Source organism: Fusarium verticillioides, chromosome 6 (genome assembly GCF_000149555.1).
Source record: "Fusarium verticillioides 7600 chromosome 6, whole genome shotgun sequence".
In the NCBI taxonomy this organism is placed as follows: Eukaryota; Fungi; Ascomycota; class Sordariomycetes; order Hypocreales; family Nectriaceae; genus Fusarium; species Fusarium verticillioides.
Window position 1 is genome coordinate 2657972 of NC_031680.1, and position 17516 is coordinate 2675487.

The window sequence follows — 17516 nt, forward strand, 5'->3', positions numbered from 1 at the left end:
CAGATGTTGAAGACGACGGTGCTTGGATAACCCCACCATGACGCCGCAGTTGAAATGGATTGGTATGGCGGGGCAGGAACCCCGCTGCGCGGCCTGACTGATGGGCAACCACCATTTCATATTTTTATGCGTCACCTTATTTTCTCCCACCGACACAGTCACCATCGTTACTATCTCCTGATTCCAGTCCGGTCTCGTTGCGAGCCTTCCCCTAGCTTTGGTCATATCGAAACACTTCCAATCGCGTGTTTCTATATCAACCGTCCGTCTTCAACCGACACAAAGTGATTGCGCGAGAACGAAACCCAACGCCTACAAAACACATATTCGAGTAGCTTCACCATGGCCGACGCCCCTGTTGAGCAAGCTGCTGCCCCCCCTCCCGCTGACCAGGCTCCCGCCGACCAGTCTCCCGCCGCTAGTGGTGAAGCCGTCGAAGGCGGAGAGGCTGGCCCTTCAAAGAAGGCATTGAAGAAGGCTGAGGCGAAGGCTAAGAAGGAAGCTGAAAAGGCACGCCGAGCTGCTGAACACGAAGCCCGACAGTCTGCTGCAAAGGCTGCTGCTGGAAACACCGAAGACCTCGCTAAAGACAACTATGGAGATTCCACTCATCTTACCAAGATCGACGCAGAGCGAGTCAAGCTTCGAAACCTGAGCGATGAACATCTCGGCAAGACCATCAAGCTTCGTGCGTGGATCCAGAATGCGCGCATGCAAGGTGCTAAGATGGCCTTTGTTGAGCTTCGTGAGGAGCGTGACTGGGCTATCCAGGGTGTCGTCGCTGCCAGCAGTGAAGGCACGCCTGTCTCTAAGCAGATGGTCAAGTGGATTGGTAGTCTGAATCTAGAAGGCTACATTCTTGTCGAAGCTAAGGTTGTGAAGCCCCAGGAGCCAGTCAAGAGTGTGAAGGTCTCCAATTACGAGCTACATATCGCCAAGTGCTACGTTATCAGCCCTGGCCCTCAAGTTCTTGGCATGGGTCTTGCTGTTGCCAACCGGCCTGTCACCAACTTTGACGATGAAGACGCTGGTGGCCCTGTGGAGGAGGTTAAGGAAGGCGTTGACAATCTAACCCTTGAGAACGTCCCTGGTGCCAGCATGGCAACTCATTTGAACAACCCCGTTATGCACAAACGAGCTCCTGTTCAGCAAGCCATCGCCGATGTACGACTAGCTGTTCGTAAGCTTTTTGTCGAGTACCTTGAGGCTCGCGACTTTGTCCAATTTGAGGCGCCTTGTCTTATTGGAGCTGCCTCTGAAGGAGGATCCAACGTGTTTGGCATGCCTTACTTTGACAAGCAGGCTTACTTGGCCCAATCTCCCCAATTTTACAAGCAGTACGAGATTGCTGGTGGCCGGAAGCGTGTTTTGTGCATCGGACCTGTATTTCGAGCTGAGAACTCCAACACCCCTAGACACATGACAGAAGTAAATATCCCTATTTGCCCTACCAAACTCCCTCGTTTACACAGAGGACAGTGCTGACCTGCATCAATAGTTCACCGGTCTTGATCTTGAGATGGAAATCGAGGATCATTACCACGAAGTCCGTGACATGCTCGAGGGGGTTCTTCTTCATATCTTCCGAGGGCTTCAGGAGCGATGTGCCGAGCAGATTGCTCTTGTTCGAACAGTTTACCCTTCTGAGGACTTTCTTTTGCCCCAGCCTGGTAAGGAGGTTCGCCTTACATTCGCTGAGGGTCAGGCGCTGCTCAGAGCTGAGGGACCGGAGGAGTACCGCAATGTCTCCGATGAAGAGGACATGAGTACACCACAAGAAAAGGCACTGGGTGCTCTTATCCGGGAAAAGTACAACACCGACTTCTACGTGCTTGACAAGTTCCCTGAGGGTGCTCGACCTTTCTATGCTCTGGAGGATCCCGAGAACCCCAAGGTTACTAATGCATTCGATTTCTTTATGCGTGGACAAGAGATTCTTTCCGTATGTCACTCTCATATATCATTTTTCTAGTCGTCACTAACTTGCTCAATAGGGTGGTCAACGTATTCACGTTCCGGAGACCCTGGAAGCACGAATTCGTACAAAGGGTATCGATCCTAAAAGCCAAGGCATCAAAGAGTATGTCGACATTTTCCGCAGTGCCGGTGTTCCTCCTCACGGTGGCGGTGGTATTGGCTTGGACCGTGTGGTTGCGTGGTATTTGAACCTTCCAAGCGTGCACTTGGCAAGCTATTATCCTCGTACACCCAAGAGACTCTTGCCTTAAGAAGTTGAAACGATCTAGAAGCTGTATGATTTCTAGAATATGAGAACTACTAAAACTCAGATGAGAAAGGGAGACTGGAGAACAAGAGACAACACTACAGACAGTTCCTGGGATTATGACTAAAAAAAAAGATTGAATATCCCAGCCAAGAAGTTCCCCGTTTGTGTAACCTAGGTCAAAACGGGATTGTATTGCAAGCTCGCGATGACTCTTTTGTATTAAACAGAATTTAACGAGTGAAACTGTGAGTAAGAAGAAGCAAACATATGTAGAACGTCAACATCAAGGGCTTGTGAGATTCAAGTGTCCCAGGTTTAGGTATGAGATAACAAGGCTCGGTTGGTCTGCTGGAAAGAAGCTACTCCGCAAATGGAACAATTGAGTTTCAGCAGTGCCAAGTTGGGCTCGCTTAAAGCTCAAGAGTTAGTCACCTGGCCATCTGACTTACATTAGCTTCGTGGATCAATATCACATACGTGAGTATGATGATTGTGCAGGTCGGGAATAACGGCACCGACAACAATCCGTTCATCACATTCTAGGCACAGTGGCTAAGGTACCCGGCCATTGGTGTTGTGTGGTGACAACACGTAGATACCTAAATGCAAATCTCTCATCTCAATGTTACCCTAGGTAAGTCTCCAAGGTGTGATAAAAGTCGGAATGGTGAAGAGGGCTGGCGGGCAGCACCCACCCATCTCCCTGGGGCTTTAGGTGAGCGAGTGCGGGATCTACCTTATGTACGGGTTTTGCTCCGGAGGGTGCGTAAGATCCAAGTTGATTGCTCCCCACGTTTGACAAATTGCGAGTTGCATTAGCATGCACCTACCTACACAAAGCTGCGCCCGCCAGATGGATACCCTAGGTTATCATATCGTGGGTGCAACATCTGAGTCCGATTTCTGGGAGAGAAGCGTCGGGATTCAATTCCATGGGAAAAGGCATTGCGACCTTGGACTGCATATATCATGTACCAAGGGTCTTAGGATACCACTTAACTACCCAAAAAGAATTGACCATCCCAGGACAAATCCTGGAGACAGAAAAACCCGACGGGTCCAGCAGGGGATGCGCGAAGCTGCGCCTGGGTGCTGTATTATTAGTTACACAGACAGACTTCCATGTGCTAGCGATGATAAGTCAGTAAGCACCTAAACGGAGCGAATGTCTTTAGACTGTGGGTGCGGTTGCTGACTACCTTACTTGACATATCATTTAGGTTGCGTACAGGAGCCAAACTACTTTACTCGCAGTTCTAATGATTCTGGAGGCCATGGCGAATTATCAACAACACACCAATTCGACAGCTGTGCCGTAGTTATCCCCCTCCAACCCTGATATCTCACTCTCATGCGCGGATTCTATGGGCCGAGTTTGTATATATCTTCCCCAAACAAACCCGGCGAAGGTTGGGAGAAGTTGCCAAGAGAGCACAGAACTCCGGCCGAACCACGCGCAAGCGAGCAGAGACGGCTCAAAAAATTCTAGTGCTCAAGCTCTCCATTGTGTTACGGGAGCAGTCGGGGGTCTCTTGAGGGTCTCTTGCTTAAGCGGGCGGGCAATGCGGGCGGGCGGCCGACTAAGCAGAGTCGGATGCAGATGTGGCTTCGCTTGATGAAGTTGTTGTCCGTTGTATCGAGAGCGCTTGACCAGGCTGAACATACTAGATCAAATTACGGGTCTGTTTGTGCAAATAGGGCCGAAGGGGCTTCAGCAGTTGTCCTAGTAAGGCTGGGAATGAGAAGGTCGTTAAGAGGTTTGCGAGATGCATTCATGGCGTTGTTGAGGTAGGTCGTTTTCCATTGATAAATGGATATACTGTCTGGAGCACGATATTGCCGGATTAGGCAAGGGAAACCGAAGTGTCAGGACTGCGCAAAGTCGATGAAATCCCGAACAAATTCGGAGCGTGTAATAAGTTAGAGGGAGATACATAGATATGGGATATCTTGGCTTATACGATCTTGATATGTTAAGCGCAGATCCTTTTGAACCCCCATGTGAAAGACGACCTCGAAATGCTTACCTACACTCCAACGACCCACCAGGCCTCGCTCGGGGACAGAAGGAGAAAAGAGAACCGCGATGGGGATCAGGCAACAGTTTATTTTTACCATTGTGCATTAGACGGAACCTTTGAAGTTTGCTAGAACCACGCTGGCCAGTGGAGTCGGTTATGTCAGGTCTGTCCGTAGGTTGTTTGTTCCAGGTTCTGAGGCCGTTCATATGTCTGAGCCGAGAGTTGTCTGACTAACATTGGATGTCAACTTGGCGCTAGCACAGACTTCAGAAACTCAGGAAACTACTGTGTTCTGCAGTTGAAAGTGGTGGTACACGAAATGGAATTAAGATACCAGCTGATAAGAACAATGTGTCAAGGGATCTGTCTGTCTGTCTGTCTGTCTGATCAGTGTGCACCGCTCCCACTAATTACTGCGTCAACGTTGCTTGCTGTTCAAGGTAGCCCTGCTTGCATGTGCAGGAGACGCATTTTTCTAGCCTCAAGCTCGTGGGCTAACTCACGACTTGCCCTTCACGTCTGCACAACCATCGGGCTCCAGGGAGATAACTCAAGAGCGCTGAGCTGGCGGGTAAAGACAAGGAAATAAGGGACGAATTAAATGCCCAGCAACGTCGGCCGCCTTGCTGCAGCTCCCCCATCGAAACTCCTCCTAGGCGACACTTTAGCTTGGAACGCGACATGGAACCCTTTCCGTGATACTGGACAACCTTTGTGAGGCCTTTGATCATCCAGAAATGTTTCTCATTTGGAAGTCCGTTGCAATGCTCGAGTTAGGAAGCTCACGATGTTGATATCCGACCCTGGCTTGGCACGACTAATACACAACGGCCAATATGCACGTCAAAGGCAAATGCCGTGTCAGTCATGATTGGCACCTAGCTTTGCCTCATATCGCTTAGCTCGGCCTAGATCGCAGAGTCTCAGCCATTTCTTAAAAGGGCCCAGGCCCAACCTTTCCCGTCCCCCCGTTCGTGAAACGCATTGCACGTTATGCTTCATTAAGGCTACCACCATACTGTACTCCTCCGTCCGACCTACTGCCCTGCCCTGTCCGTGTTTTGTGCTCTGTGCTTCTGGGGCTCACTACCTTATCCATCTCACCTTGGTCAATCGGTCTGCACCTGATTCCTTCTGGCCCCCTCACACCTCCACCTCCACCTTCACCTCTCTTCTTCACCCACCCGCGTCACCCGGCTCGTTCACACCTAACGTTACCTTAGTTAATTCATCCACCAACCTACAGCCAAGCCCCCATACAACCTCAACTTCTTCTCCCACTATTTTAACCAAGAAGCGCTTCTGTCTCTTCAAACCGGCATTGACTCATCACATCTTTGTTCATTCGCGCTCACGCTCTTTCATCTCTGGCTCCTCTTCCATTTTGTGTGGCCACAGTCACTCCCATCGAACTACTCGATTCGATTCTGCTCTACTCCACCTGCTTCGTTTAACCTTCGCTCAACCTCAACCACCACCTCTGAAGGTTCACGATGGATTTCACCGGGCAATACAACTTTGCCAACCCTCAGCCCTATCACCAGTTCATGCCGATTCCTCCTCTGACGCCGTCGCACTCGCATTCCGCCGGCTCCGATGACTTCAATGCATCCCCGCCTGTCAGTAAACGACCCTTTCTCCGCGATCTCCCCCACTCCCCCGGTGCAGCCCTGCCTTAGCGTTTCCTTACCTGAGCATTACTCTAGCAATGTTGAGCCTCACAAGCACATCTTCAACATTGTACCTGCAGCTCGTCTATCTCATAGCATTAGCGCATCTTTGCTGACATATTGCTTTGGCACGTATAGGAAAACTACGACGCCCTCTCTGCCAGTCAAAATGACCAGTTCCAGTCTTTCGATTATACCACAGCCCAAGGCTTCAGTGCAAACCCTCATCAGCCTGCCTCTGGTTTTCCGGGCCCCCCGACACCTCCCGGCTATGCTTCTCAGGCCCCAGCCCATCAACAGCAAGGAGGCTCATTGAGGAATGGCTCTCCTGACGAGCAGTCCGTTGCCCGCGGGGCCAGCGAGGAGGACGAGAACCTAACTCCTGCTCAGTCTCGGAGGAAAGCACAGAATCGCGCTGCGTACGTCTCCAATCCTCTCCCGCCTTTTCCTTTCATTTTGCGAGAAGACCTCACATTATACAATATTGCTGTGACTTTGAAATGCGTTTGATGACGACGATTTTATACTTGGCTAACATATGGCTGTACAGGCAGCGTGCCTTCCGCGAGAGGAAAGAAAAGCATGTTAAAGACCTTGAGGCGAAGCTTGCCGGCCTTGAGGCCGCCCAGCAACAATCATCCCTCGAGAATGAACGTTTAAAGCGAGATCTCCAGAAAATATCTACCGAGAACGAAATCCTTCGTGCGACATCCCGCATGAGCCATGGTTCCATCTCTCCAGAGCCTGCAACCGGGCCTCTGCGCTTCAAACCCACCGACTTCTACTCCAACGTCTTGCAGAATCACACAAATAAGTCGCCCTCACACCGCATTGTTACCTCAGACGATGGTGAACGTCTCCTAGCTGCCGGTGCAACATGGGACTTTATCATATCCCACGAGTTGTTCAAGAAAGGCCTTGTTGATATTGCCGATGTCAGCGAGCGTCTGAAGAACTGCGCTAGATGTGATGGCCAGGGCCCTGTTTTCTCAGAGCGTTCAATCACCAATGCCATCGAACAGAGTGTCGCGAGCGGCACGGATGATCTTCTCTAAGTAAAAGGCAAGGCGCAAAAGGGCCAATTTGGAAGAAAGGATACATGATTGGCTTCATTATGATTGACGTATATTACTTTAAGAGACTAGGTGGAAGATGATACCCCGCCCGTCGGGGCTTTTTGGCGTGGCGTTTTGTATTCAAAGGTTTTTACGTATGTCTCCCAAGAAATTTTGGACAGGTTTTGAAAGACGCGCAGCAAATATCTGCTACATGCACGACCATGCTGTAGGATCTTGGAAAGTCAAGTATATTCAGGTGCAAAAATGATTAAATATTTCCTCCAAAAGGTTTCTTAGTCCCCTTCAAACGGCTTGATCTTGAAAGCCTAGACCATGGTGGTATTGCCTCCACATGGTCATACGCCCATACAGGTTCGCAGAAGACTAATATACTGTTAAAATCGACAGCAGAATAGAAATAGCATCTATAAGCTACAGCAACATTATACAAAAACACGCTGCAGAACTCCAAAAAGCAAGAACCAAGCCCGTTCCTCATACAAATCATACAAAACTTCTACACGAAAACCGTAATAATCAAAGACATGCCCGACCCTGATATATGTAATAATCGCGATGCCCCTCCTTTAAACCCTCTTTAGATACCTTGACTCATTCCCAATGCTGCATGAAGCGTTTCCATTACTCCGTTCGAACATGGAACTACCGACATCTCTATTTTTTGAGCCCAATTGTTTGTCTTGTCATGTGACTCTTCTTCTATCCAGGGGATCGAGTCCCTGTACCGCCATAAACCCTTCGACGTGGGTCTATATCAGTCATTTAGTCCTTCTTTGTACCATTGGTCTGAGCACCTTCGTTTTCAACATGAGGATGCTTAATGGTGAGGCACCAGATGTCGAGGTAATCGCAGATGGTAACGATAACGTCAACGACAAAACTTCCGTAGACGCCGACGGCGGTTCCGAGCATCATGAACATGAAAGCCACTTGGTAGACATTATCGCCAAGAGCGCTGGGCCAGCCAAACCCTAAGTTACGCTGGAAGATGGGGCCCAATGAGTCGATGACACCAAAGGCAAGAGGCAGGCCCAGCACGTTCCAGTAGGGGAAACGCAGGTGAACAAGGTGAGCAGTGATCATCTGCCCGACGCTGTAGGCATTGACAAGGCCGGCGAAGAGGGCAAACGGGATGAGATGGCATTCGCGGATCTTGGGTTGAAGATAAAGGTAGGCAACCACCATAGACCAGATGCTGAAGAAAGGGACAAGGCCAAGGAGCGCACCTCGAGAACGGTCACCACGGGCACGTCGAGCGCGGATGACGTTGAGTGAAGACTCGACAGTATTGAAGACAAGAACAATACTGCCCTGAATAAGATACCACTCGGTAAAGGTGAGGTTGTAGATGAAAGATGGGATGCCAATGGTGGAAGGCACACCGATGGTATGAAACATGCTCTGCTGCCAGAAATGGGCACCCCCAACGTAGCCAGTGAAAACGAAGACCAGGACGATCGCAAGAACGCCCTCGACGGGTCCGTTCACGATACCGAGAGTGAGAGTCTTGGTGTGATAAGTCTCCCATGTCTGAACATAAAACGTCAAGAGGGCTATCAAGTTAGCATCACGCATCCCAACAGAACCGCCAGTGTTGACTCACATGCGAACAAGACTGCCACAGTCTGCCAGCTCTGTCCCATGTTCTGAGAAGCAGCAAAAAGAAGAACCTCAAGCGAGGTATTGCAAGCATCTACCCCATGATCGAAGAGTTCACCCAGAGGTCCGGATTGCCGAGTTCGGCGCCTGGCGATTTAGTCAGCACATATTCAACACCTGGTAAATACGGTTGTCATAAGCTTACGCTTGAGTTCCGTCCACAGCATCGAAAGTTTGATATAGGAACAAGCCCAGTGCCCAAGAATAATACACCCAGGCGGGGCAATCTTGGTCAAGAGTGGGAGTATACCACAGCAGCGTCAAGAAGTTTGCAACGACGAATGAAAAGCCCGTCAGAGTGATCAAATTCGGTGCCATGCTCATAGGGAAGCACTTGATGACGAATTTCGTGTAGAAGGGCTTTAGAACATATTTGGAAAGCAGTGAATGGTCGACACCGGAGTATTTGTACTCACGGAGCGCGGGGAGCTCCTTTTGCCGTACGTAGACCATCGTTGTGTATCTCGTTTGTTTGACTTTGTCGCGAAAGTTGTTTGTTCTCAGTCTTGTGCTCCGGTTGGCCTGCCGAACTATCGATTGGTACGGATATTGTGGCCTTTTCTCGTTGGAGTGGGTAAAATCTAGGTTTCTCGTCCGATTCCCGCTTTGCACTTGTATCCTCTCTCTTGTTGGGTCGTGCGTTAACGCGCACAGAAAGACGGAATCTCGTGGTAGTGAATAGCCAGAAAGTAGTTAGCAAGCGATGGTTGTAGTTCAGGACCGGCACCCAGAAAGAAGGGAAAAGGATACGATCAAGAGACTTGGAACTTGGTAAAGGAAAGAAGGGAAAAGAGGGCAGCAGTAAAAAGAAGTGGGCCGAAGAAACACCAACGCGATCTATAAGGTAAGGTAGCTAAGATAAGGGTACTGTAAGGAGGGATGGAGCTGACATTATCTGGCATCAAATACCGAGTCAGAGTCTCCGAAATACAGTCTATCTCGAAATGACATAAAAGAACACGTCTCCGTAATTGCAATTTCAGCTTTTCCCAACTCTTTGACTCTTGTTATCTGGGTGGAAAGGAAATTATGTAGTATACTCCGTACCTCCATAAGATTCCCAAAAAAACAAGGCCCCTTACCAACGTCATGAGACCCACTCACACTCTCCTTCAATTGTCTTCATCTTCTCCTCAAAACTAAAGTTGGTGCTAGCTTGAAAAGGCAACGTGCCCAAGAACAATGTTGGTCACTGTCACTTTCTGACATGTGCCATCATGGCCATGCGCCAAGTGCGTATAGGTAAGGTATTCAACATCCCATGACAAGTCGAGAGCGCATCAATGATACCATGGTACGGGATATACCATCACGAGTTAGACTATCGATTTTTCCCGATTGCGAGCTTGTTTTCAATGATGCCTGTCCCACAACATCTATGGTGAGATCAAGGTTTTCTGGCTACTACCCCCGTGTATATCAACATACTTCTGTTCCTAACTCTTGTAATCCTTTTGAAAGAAGAAGTTGGGATAATAAGTAGACGCATAAGTATAGGTCATGTTGCACTTAGCCAGTTGCCCACCAGTCAGTCACAAGAGGATCAACGTTTCCGTTCCAAGTATGATAATTGTTCATCATATTCCGTTTTTGCATGCCGGCTATGGACTACTAAGTTACCCGTTCTTTCCATAATGCCAACGTCGTGGATCGGCCGAAATACATTTGCTTGGCCGTTGTTCTCGCGTAAGTATAACATCGCCGCTCACATGGTGACTGGCCTCCGTCAGAGCCCATCCCAAAAAGCATCCAACCTTCCTGCCATGCAACAGTCACGCAAGGCGGTCATAATCCACATACTTTTCCTCATAAACTATTCCATGCTATCGTGTATGGGGCATCGTATGAGAAATATTTCCTTCCCATCGCCAATCACCTCCTTCCTGACTAACAGCCTCTACTTGGTTGCCTGTAGTACCGTAGCACGTCCCTGGCTCTTGTTCCACTCGCTTTCAATGAATTGTTGCACATTTGCATGTGCCATGTTGAACAATGGGCGAGCATGGTCGGCCACTGACATGCGATTGGCGTCTTCAATCTCCATGCGGCGATGGAATTCACCTTTCTTTGATGGACGGCCATCCCCAATTGCACCAAACTGCCCTTTCCCCTTGGGAGGCTGAACCTGCAAAGCAATCTCGCTTGGTGTAGCTACTAGGAAATCGGCTCCGTAGTACCAGGCGTGATTGATCTTATTGTTGTAGGCTTGAAGTTCCTTTGGTGCTCTGAATCTGGGTCCCGATGTGTATCGAGACTGGCTGAGCTCGGGCGATGATGTCCAGCATGCTGATGTTGTAGCAGTATCTAAGCCCCAGGATGGCGCTCCTTTCGCAAAATACTGGAACCCTTGCGTCGCGGCGGTTGTGGGTGCACTTGGTCGGGTGATTTTGCAATTGGCAGACAATCCCTCCAACCCCTCTACGATTTGTGAAACTTGTGAAGCAGTTGCTTCAAACGACAGTGTAGTCTGTGCTAGGCTGCTGTTACTGATACCTGCTTGTCGTAGAGTCTGCCGAGTAATGATAAGAACGTCCTCATCTTCATCCTGCTTGACATCCTGGCTTGGGACGTTTGTGTGGAGTGCTTTGAAAGTTGACTCGAAGGTCGATGGTCGATATTGGCGTTGACCAGGGGGGCCGGCAGTCAAAGGCCGTGGAGCACCGGTGCCAGGAGCCATGATACCAGGAGCACGCGCGGTATTGCTGCCGACTGCACGATTGAAGCTCCGGGATGAGCCAAGGAGAATGCCAGGCGACTTATTGGCTTGGGAATTCCAGAATGCGTCATCGAAAGATCTCCCAAGTGTAGGTTTCTCTAACTGTGGTGGCTGTAACACACTTGGCAGGGCGTTGTTGTTGTTGTTGTTGGACGCATCTTGGAGTCCAAAGGAATGAGTCATGGGAGCCAAAGGCTCATCAACACGGGTTGTCGTCTTCAGGCCCAGGGCTGGTTTGAGCCCCCGAAGAAGGGCTTTCTGAGCTCGCTTCTGATTGGGGTTTGGGTAAGACGCCAGATTGTGAAGAGACTTTACTGTCATATTTATTAACGGGTCCATGCCAAGTTCGCAGTCTTCGTCGCTTTCCTCACTTGCTTCAACGTCGGTAAGCGTGTCTTGTTCAGCTTCGGAGAAAAGGGACGTAAGCGGCGACGGAGTCGCAGAAGGCACGATTCGGGGTACTTGAGCGGACATGTTGATACATCTGTGGTCTGTATCGTTCAAGGGGCTGGATGCTCTGTCGTAGGGCGTCTGAGGGCTGAAATGCTGAAGAGTCGAGGACCGTGATCCAGCTTTGAGGGGCAGAGTTGCAAGAACAGATTTGGGAAGCAGAGATAACCCAGCTGCAGGGAGACCAGCAGGCCACTTGAGAGAGCGACCGCGTCGGGCAGGCGGTTGCAGTGGCTGAGAAGTGCTAGGATTGTACGGGGTGCCAGCAGTGGTGTAAGTGACTTTTGAAGCCGAAGTTGGAGCAGTTGGGGTAGACGAAGTGATGCTGATGGGGGAAGACAGGTCCTCCATGCTGGCTCAGCTTGGTATATCTTGTTCGTCGGAGGTGGGAAGGACGATCAGTATCTCTGAGATTCAAGGAAGGTGCCTGTTAGATTGGGTTTGCTAGATGGTCCAGATCTGTCTGAGTGTGGATGCAGATGAGGTCGTGGGGATATCCAGCAGAATGATGCTTCTGCAAAAGTGTGAGAAGGACTGTATAAATGCAGAGGTGGCCAATGTGCGTAGTGCAGTATAAGATACCTAGTTTAAGAACGAGTGGGCTTTCACAGCTTTGCCATCACTTTGACACAAGTGATCGATCTTGTGGAGAGAATCAGGCTGGAGAAATAAAAACGAAGTTGAGGGTAGGAAGACGGGATTGAAGAGAGAGAGGCGGGGAGGGAGGGATGGAGAGAGAGAAAGAAGTGTATCGGTTGTGGTGTTGGCAAGAAGCACTCCGGGGAAGACAGAGGGTATGCGCCTTCCTTCTTAACTCCAGCCCACGCTACGCAACTCGCAAGAGCAGGAAGGTGCCATATACCCAAAATCGGATGTAATTTGAGGAACATACAAAGAATTCTGGCGAAACACTTGGCCACAAGATCCAAAAGTTGAAGATATGTATGAGTTAGGATGGATTAGGTATTTACCCGGCTTTGTAGGCTTGGTGGAAATGCTTCTTTTCGGCAGAATGTGCAGAATTTCATAATTTTCTTCTTCACTACGTTTCATGAGTAGGTAAGCAGAGGGAAATCAAATGCTTCATTCAATTTGTAACGAACGAGCTTGTGGTGGCTACAGAAGCACTCGAATTCTTTGGCCCCATGTGTCATTCATTTCCAAGCCTAACAGTGACTATCAGTGTCAGGATGCATTACCGCAATATAAGCGCTGTATGAAAGGCGAGGCTAGGTAGTCAACAAAAGCACGACAACCATTCAATATAGACTGGCAGGTAGATTGGTACTTTAGTAGGCAAGGTAGTTTGCCATTACAAACTGGGGTCTGGGTCTGTCTGCCAGTCAACCTTGGGGAAAGGCTCTGGCCCAGTTGCTCTTTCAGCTCGAGTCACATACTCGAGCCTAGGGTGTAAGGTATAGGTACTCTGAATGGCCTTGACGATGAATGGACTTACGCGACTTGATAGATTCAATTTGCATGACGGTGAATGCCTACCTACGTTAGCTGGCCATATACCATCAGTAGCGATTGCATATGCAAGCGGTACTGTCAAGTCACGGTTTGCCATGCAGTTCTCGAATGCGAACAAAGAGTATTGTCCAACTTCAGCTGAGAGTCCACAACTTATGCATAGAAGAACACTGTTCGATTGATACTTCATTATTCATCCTCTAAACGAAGATATATAGTCATATATTTGTTCCCTCCTCTCATTCATCTCAATCGATGTACTCTCAGGAACCACTTTTACCTGCAGAGCCTCATTTGTCACGTCGTGTTTCCTTTCTTCTTTCTTTCTTTCCATCAACCAACCAACACATCAATCGGATCAAATCAACAACCGTGCTAGCAACACGCCCTCTTTTCAGGACGGTGTGGATTCCATTGACATCAGACGTGGCTTGTCATGCAATAATCGCCAAGGAATCACAGCGTCCTGCGCTATAGCCAAAGACAAAACAACAATAATAGGGGTGCAAGAAGCGTCAGGTATGGACAGAAGCTATGCCTGAACTCCATGACATCAAAGTAAATAAAACAAAAATGTACGTTTCAAGGAGTGTAATACACAAAGGATGAAGAATGGTAAACCAACACAGTTTGTTACAGTTAACCAACAATAAGACACTAGATTAGTCTAAGGGACAATTGTGTCTCCCGGCATACCGCCATAATAAGAATTGCAAGGCATGAACACCCGAACAACAGGAGAAGGGTCGGGTATGTATTAGAAATAACCCAGTCTGGTGGCCATGATACTACCATAGAAGCTCACTAGGCAGATTCACTAGAAACCGCCAGGTGGGTATGCGCTTCCAGGTACCATTCCAGGACCTCGTCCAGTCCGTGAACTAGGCAACTGAAAGTCGGGGGTGTCTAATAGCATGTCTTGACGCTGCTGTTGTTGATGTGCTGGTCGGCGATGAGGGGGTCCTTGTTGGTACGGCAGCGGCGGGGGATTAGGGTTCCAACGCGGGTTGATTCCACGCTGGGATATGGAGGTAAATGTTGAATGCTCAGACTCGGCAGGGCTTCGAGTCCCCGCATTATTGGCATGGATATCCTCGTATATAGGCTCAATAGGGGGCGGTTGAAGGTTGTTACTTGCGGGCGGTGCATCGGAGGCAAACCGGGGATCAACATCTTCATAATAGTTGCTATTCCCGGTGGCCACAGGCTGTTGGACAACAGGTGGTGTCCTTGTTTCAGTGAGTTCAGCTCTTGGTTGACCATTTACCAGAGGTGACGGGGCTCGGGGTGAATTTCTGCCATCGCCCTGAGTCCATCCTGAGCGGGGTGGAGCGTACTGCCTGGTCATCTGGTCAGTATCGTGGGGAAATCATGAGTGGGAAACATACTCATCGGTGCTATATTTACTTCCCTCGCTCATGTACGTGTCATGTCGCTGTGGGATCTGCCCCTGCTGGAGTCCAACCATACCTGCAACATCCGCGTCACTGTCCCGAAGCTGTCCGTAGGTTCCTCCGTCATGACGCTGAACAGCCGGGGTTGCATCCATTTCTACTGCGCGACCCCCAACAGTGGCAGGCTCGGTTCCTGGCAAAGGCGGTGGCGACTCAGCTCGAGGCAATGTGGAATCTGGGCTGTAAGCAGTATAAGTGTTCACACTCGGCATCGAAGGATTCATCGAGCTATATCCATTAGATGGCTCTGACGGCTGAACATCGTGAGCAAGGTTTTGAGCAGGTGACGGTCTCCGATCGTAAGAACCGTTGCTGTATCCTGGGGGCGCATTCAGACCTCCCCTCATCCCGTTTGAAGCATAGCCTCCTCGGTTGGGTTGTCCATAGCCTCCTCGTCCTCCTCTGGGACCATATCCAGCCCTTCCAGATGGCCCGTAGCCCCCACGACCTCGGACTGGTGCTCCATAGTTATCATATCCGCCACGACCATAACCCCCTCTTCCACCGCGGTAGCCTCCTCCGGCTCCTGTTCCACGGTTACTCAAGCTTGGAGAAGGTCCTCTCCGCGTTGCATATGGGTCGGTAGCATTGTCGATTGGGTTGCCAAACTGATCGCGAGAACCTTGCCTCTGTGGGCTCCTGCTAAAGGCCGCAACCCCACCCACGCTTGCCACCTCGTTAGGGGGTACTGGTGATCTATTTGATGTGGTCCGGCGGGTGAGAGGGATGGCTTCTTCGCTAGCTTGGTCGCTTCTACTCTTCTGTTCGAAGGTTGTAAAGGACGGAAGATTGTCATGGACACCATTGCCACCACTCACAGTGGGTAGAGTCGGTTGTCGAGAAACTTCAGGCTCCACAGTCGTCTTATCTTGAGCAGTTCTGTTGTAATAATTCTCGCCGCTCATTTCAGCATTCTGAGCGATACGTCGCTGCCTGTCTTTCCTGCTGACTAGAGTGCGACGCATCGCACAAGTTACCAACCCACTCATGGCAACTAGGATAGTAGCAGCAAGGACGAGGTAAGATCCCCATGCTAGATGTGGTACAAATAGAAGCACATCGATCAAAAAGGCTAGCAAGCAAACTAGGAAGTCAATGAGGAGGAAGATAAATAAAATGAGCAGGTATCTTGTCGAGTGCGACGGAGCGTGCAAGTGAGACACAGCCGCCATGATAGTCATGACAAGGGTAATAAGTGCCGCGACTGGATGCACAATAAGAATGGCAGATAGCGTATTCCGAACGCCAGATGGTAAGTCAAAGGCTTGACTATCATCCCCGACTAATTTGGCTGAAAGAAGCATCAGTACAACTCGAAAGAGGGAACGCGTTTCAACATCAGGGTAGACTGACCAGTGTCGTATCCAACCCCGATACCGCTACATCCTTTGCCCTGTTGGCAATAGCCAAAAACGCCATATGTTACACCGCCGAAGTCGCTCAGTGGAATGGCTTCAATGATTGGGGTTGATATAACAGCTAACAGGAGCAAAGCAAAAGCTGCGAACAGCAGCACCGTCAACGGTGTGCCAGGCCGTAACATGGCAACTGTGCGCTAAGCGCCCAACTCAAGACCGATAAGAGGACGACAGAGCAAGCGGCCGACGTCGTGAAGACGCGGGGACGGAAAGGCAATATATCAACGTGTAGCTCTTCCGTTATTTCCCTCTGCTGCAACGCTGATGAATAACATTGGCGAAGAGAGGGTGAGAGTTGTCGGGGAAATGAAGCAACAAGGCCAGTATTGGGCTGTAAAGTTGAGCTGTCGAATCCTAAATATGTCTCCTCAAGAAATTGGCCTGGTTCTTATTCTTTTTCTCGCGTTTGTGCCGAGATCCTTCGTACGAATTGGGGGCTATATCGGTGAATATAGCAAGATGCAGCGCAGTCGCGAGACCTGAGTTGTCCCTGTTGCCGGTATAAAGTCGTAGACTTGAAGAAGTAAACAATGGTCGCCAAGCCGCCTGATTATACTGAAAAACGCCCCAGTGGGCTTTGGCAATCGATGCTATCGTCAATATGTTTCGACACCGTGCTCCGGTCGAGAAATGAGTTGGGAACGAATGTCGTGGTCGAGACTGAGCAACGAGGAGGGGGATTGGCTTTGGGTGTTATCGGACAAGGTGCTTGGCTCTGGTCTATCCAACTTGGCTCTTTGTGGCTTAGCAGAGTACCGGGGGAACAGAGAGCGCTAATCTCAGATTAGCTGGTCTGGTGGGAATGTCGATGCGCTGGTCCAGGAACAAGGGGGCCAGCCCCAGCCGTCTGATCTCGCTGAATACACGCGAGACCAGTCTAACAAAGGACGTCGCAGAAATTTGTACATATATTCCATACATTTATTGATCTGGCCTACTTGTTGCATCTTTAGCACATGCTCTATCCGCAGCCAATTCTCTTACGGGGAGTAAATAAAGATTCTATCCTCAAAGTATACGCCAGCAGCCAACTTAGCAAGGTTGCCAATAAGACATTCTTAGCCACAAGTTTAATTTCTCAATCATGGATGTCATGCTGCTTATCCTACCACCACCACACCATTTCACAGCATGAGGGAAATGGGAGGCTAGGACATGTGGGTCCCCACCGTTGTAACATGCCCACCAATCCCACGTTGGAAGACAGTCGTCATTTTCGGTTGCAGGTCATGCAGTACGAACCCTCTATCGCGCCTCTTCTGTGCTTAGCTCAATATCCTTGTCCTAGGCTGCCAGTTTAGGCTCGATCTCTACTCCGTATGTATGCAGTCTATGAAGCTAAGAAAGAC

At 49.7% G+C, this 17516-nt stretch overlaps 5 protein-coding genes across 5 annotated transcripts; 2 read left to right on the top strand and 3 right to left on the bottom strand.

Annotated features, from left to right (window-relative positions):
- The first annotated feature begins 75 nt into the window (after nt 1-75).
- Nucleotides 76-2725, top strand: FVEG_01957 (aspartyl-tRNA synthetase). The gene is made up of 3 exons (XM_018888993.1): nt 76-1428; nt 1499-1942; nt 1995-2725. Exons 1-3 carry the CDS (start codon nt 343-345, stop codon nt 2226-2228), a joined length of 1764 nt encoding a protein of 587 aa, XP_018745056.1. The 5' UTR covers nt 76-342; the 3' UTR covers nt 2229-2725.
- Nucleotides 2726-5217: 2492 nt separating this feature from the next.
- Nucleotides 5218-7491, top strand: FVEG_01956 (hypothetical protein). Its single transcript, XM_018888992.1, has 3 exons — nt 5218-5867; nt 6057-6337; nt 6469-7491. Exons 1-3 carry the CDS (start codon nt 5742-5744, stop codon nt 6971-6973), a joined length of 912 nt encoding a protein of 303 aa, XP_018745055.1. The 5' UTR covers nt 5218-5741; the 3' UTR covers nt 6974-7491.
- On the bottom strand, nt 7203-9672 carry FVEG_01955 (ethanolaminephosphotransferase). Its single transcript, XM_018888991.1, has 3 exons — nt 8802-9672; nt 8601-8743; nt 7203-8550 (listed from the first exon to the last, which is right to left on the bottom strand). Exons 1-3 carry the CDS (start codon nt 9107-9109, stop codon nt 7760-7762), a joined length of 1242 nt encoding a protein of 413 aa, XP_018745054.1. The 5' UTR covers nt 9110-9672; the 3' UTR covers nt 7203-7759.
- A 533-nt stretch (nt 9673-10205) lies between these two features.
- FVEG_01954 (hypothetical protein) lies at nt 10206-12173 on the bottom strand (the record flags this gene model as incomplete). The annotated part of the gene is made up of 1 exon (XM_018888990.1): nt 10206-12173. One exon carries the CDS (start codon nt 12171-12173, stop codon nt 10554-10556), a length of 1620 nt encoding a protein of 539 aa, XP_018745053.1. The 3' UTR covers nt 10206-10553.
- A 1261-nt stretch (nt 12174-13434) lies between these two features.
- Nucleotides 13435-16844, bottom strand: FVEG_01953 (hypothetical protein). The gene is made up of 3 exons (XM_018888989.1): nt 16103-16844; nt 14684-16040; nt 13435-14635 (listed from the first exon to the last, which is right to left on the bottom strand). The coding sequence occupies exons 1-3, from the start codon at nt 16290-16292 to the stop codon at nt 14113-14115; spliced, it is 2070 nt and encodes a 689-aa protein (XP_018745052.1). The 5' UTR covers nt 16293-16844; the 3' UTR covers nt 13435-14112.
- Between the last annotated feature and the right edge of the window lie 672 nt (nt 16845-17516).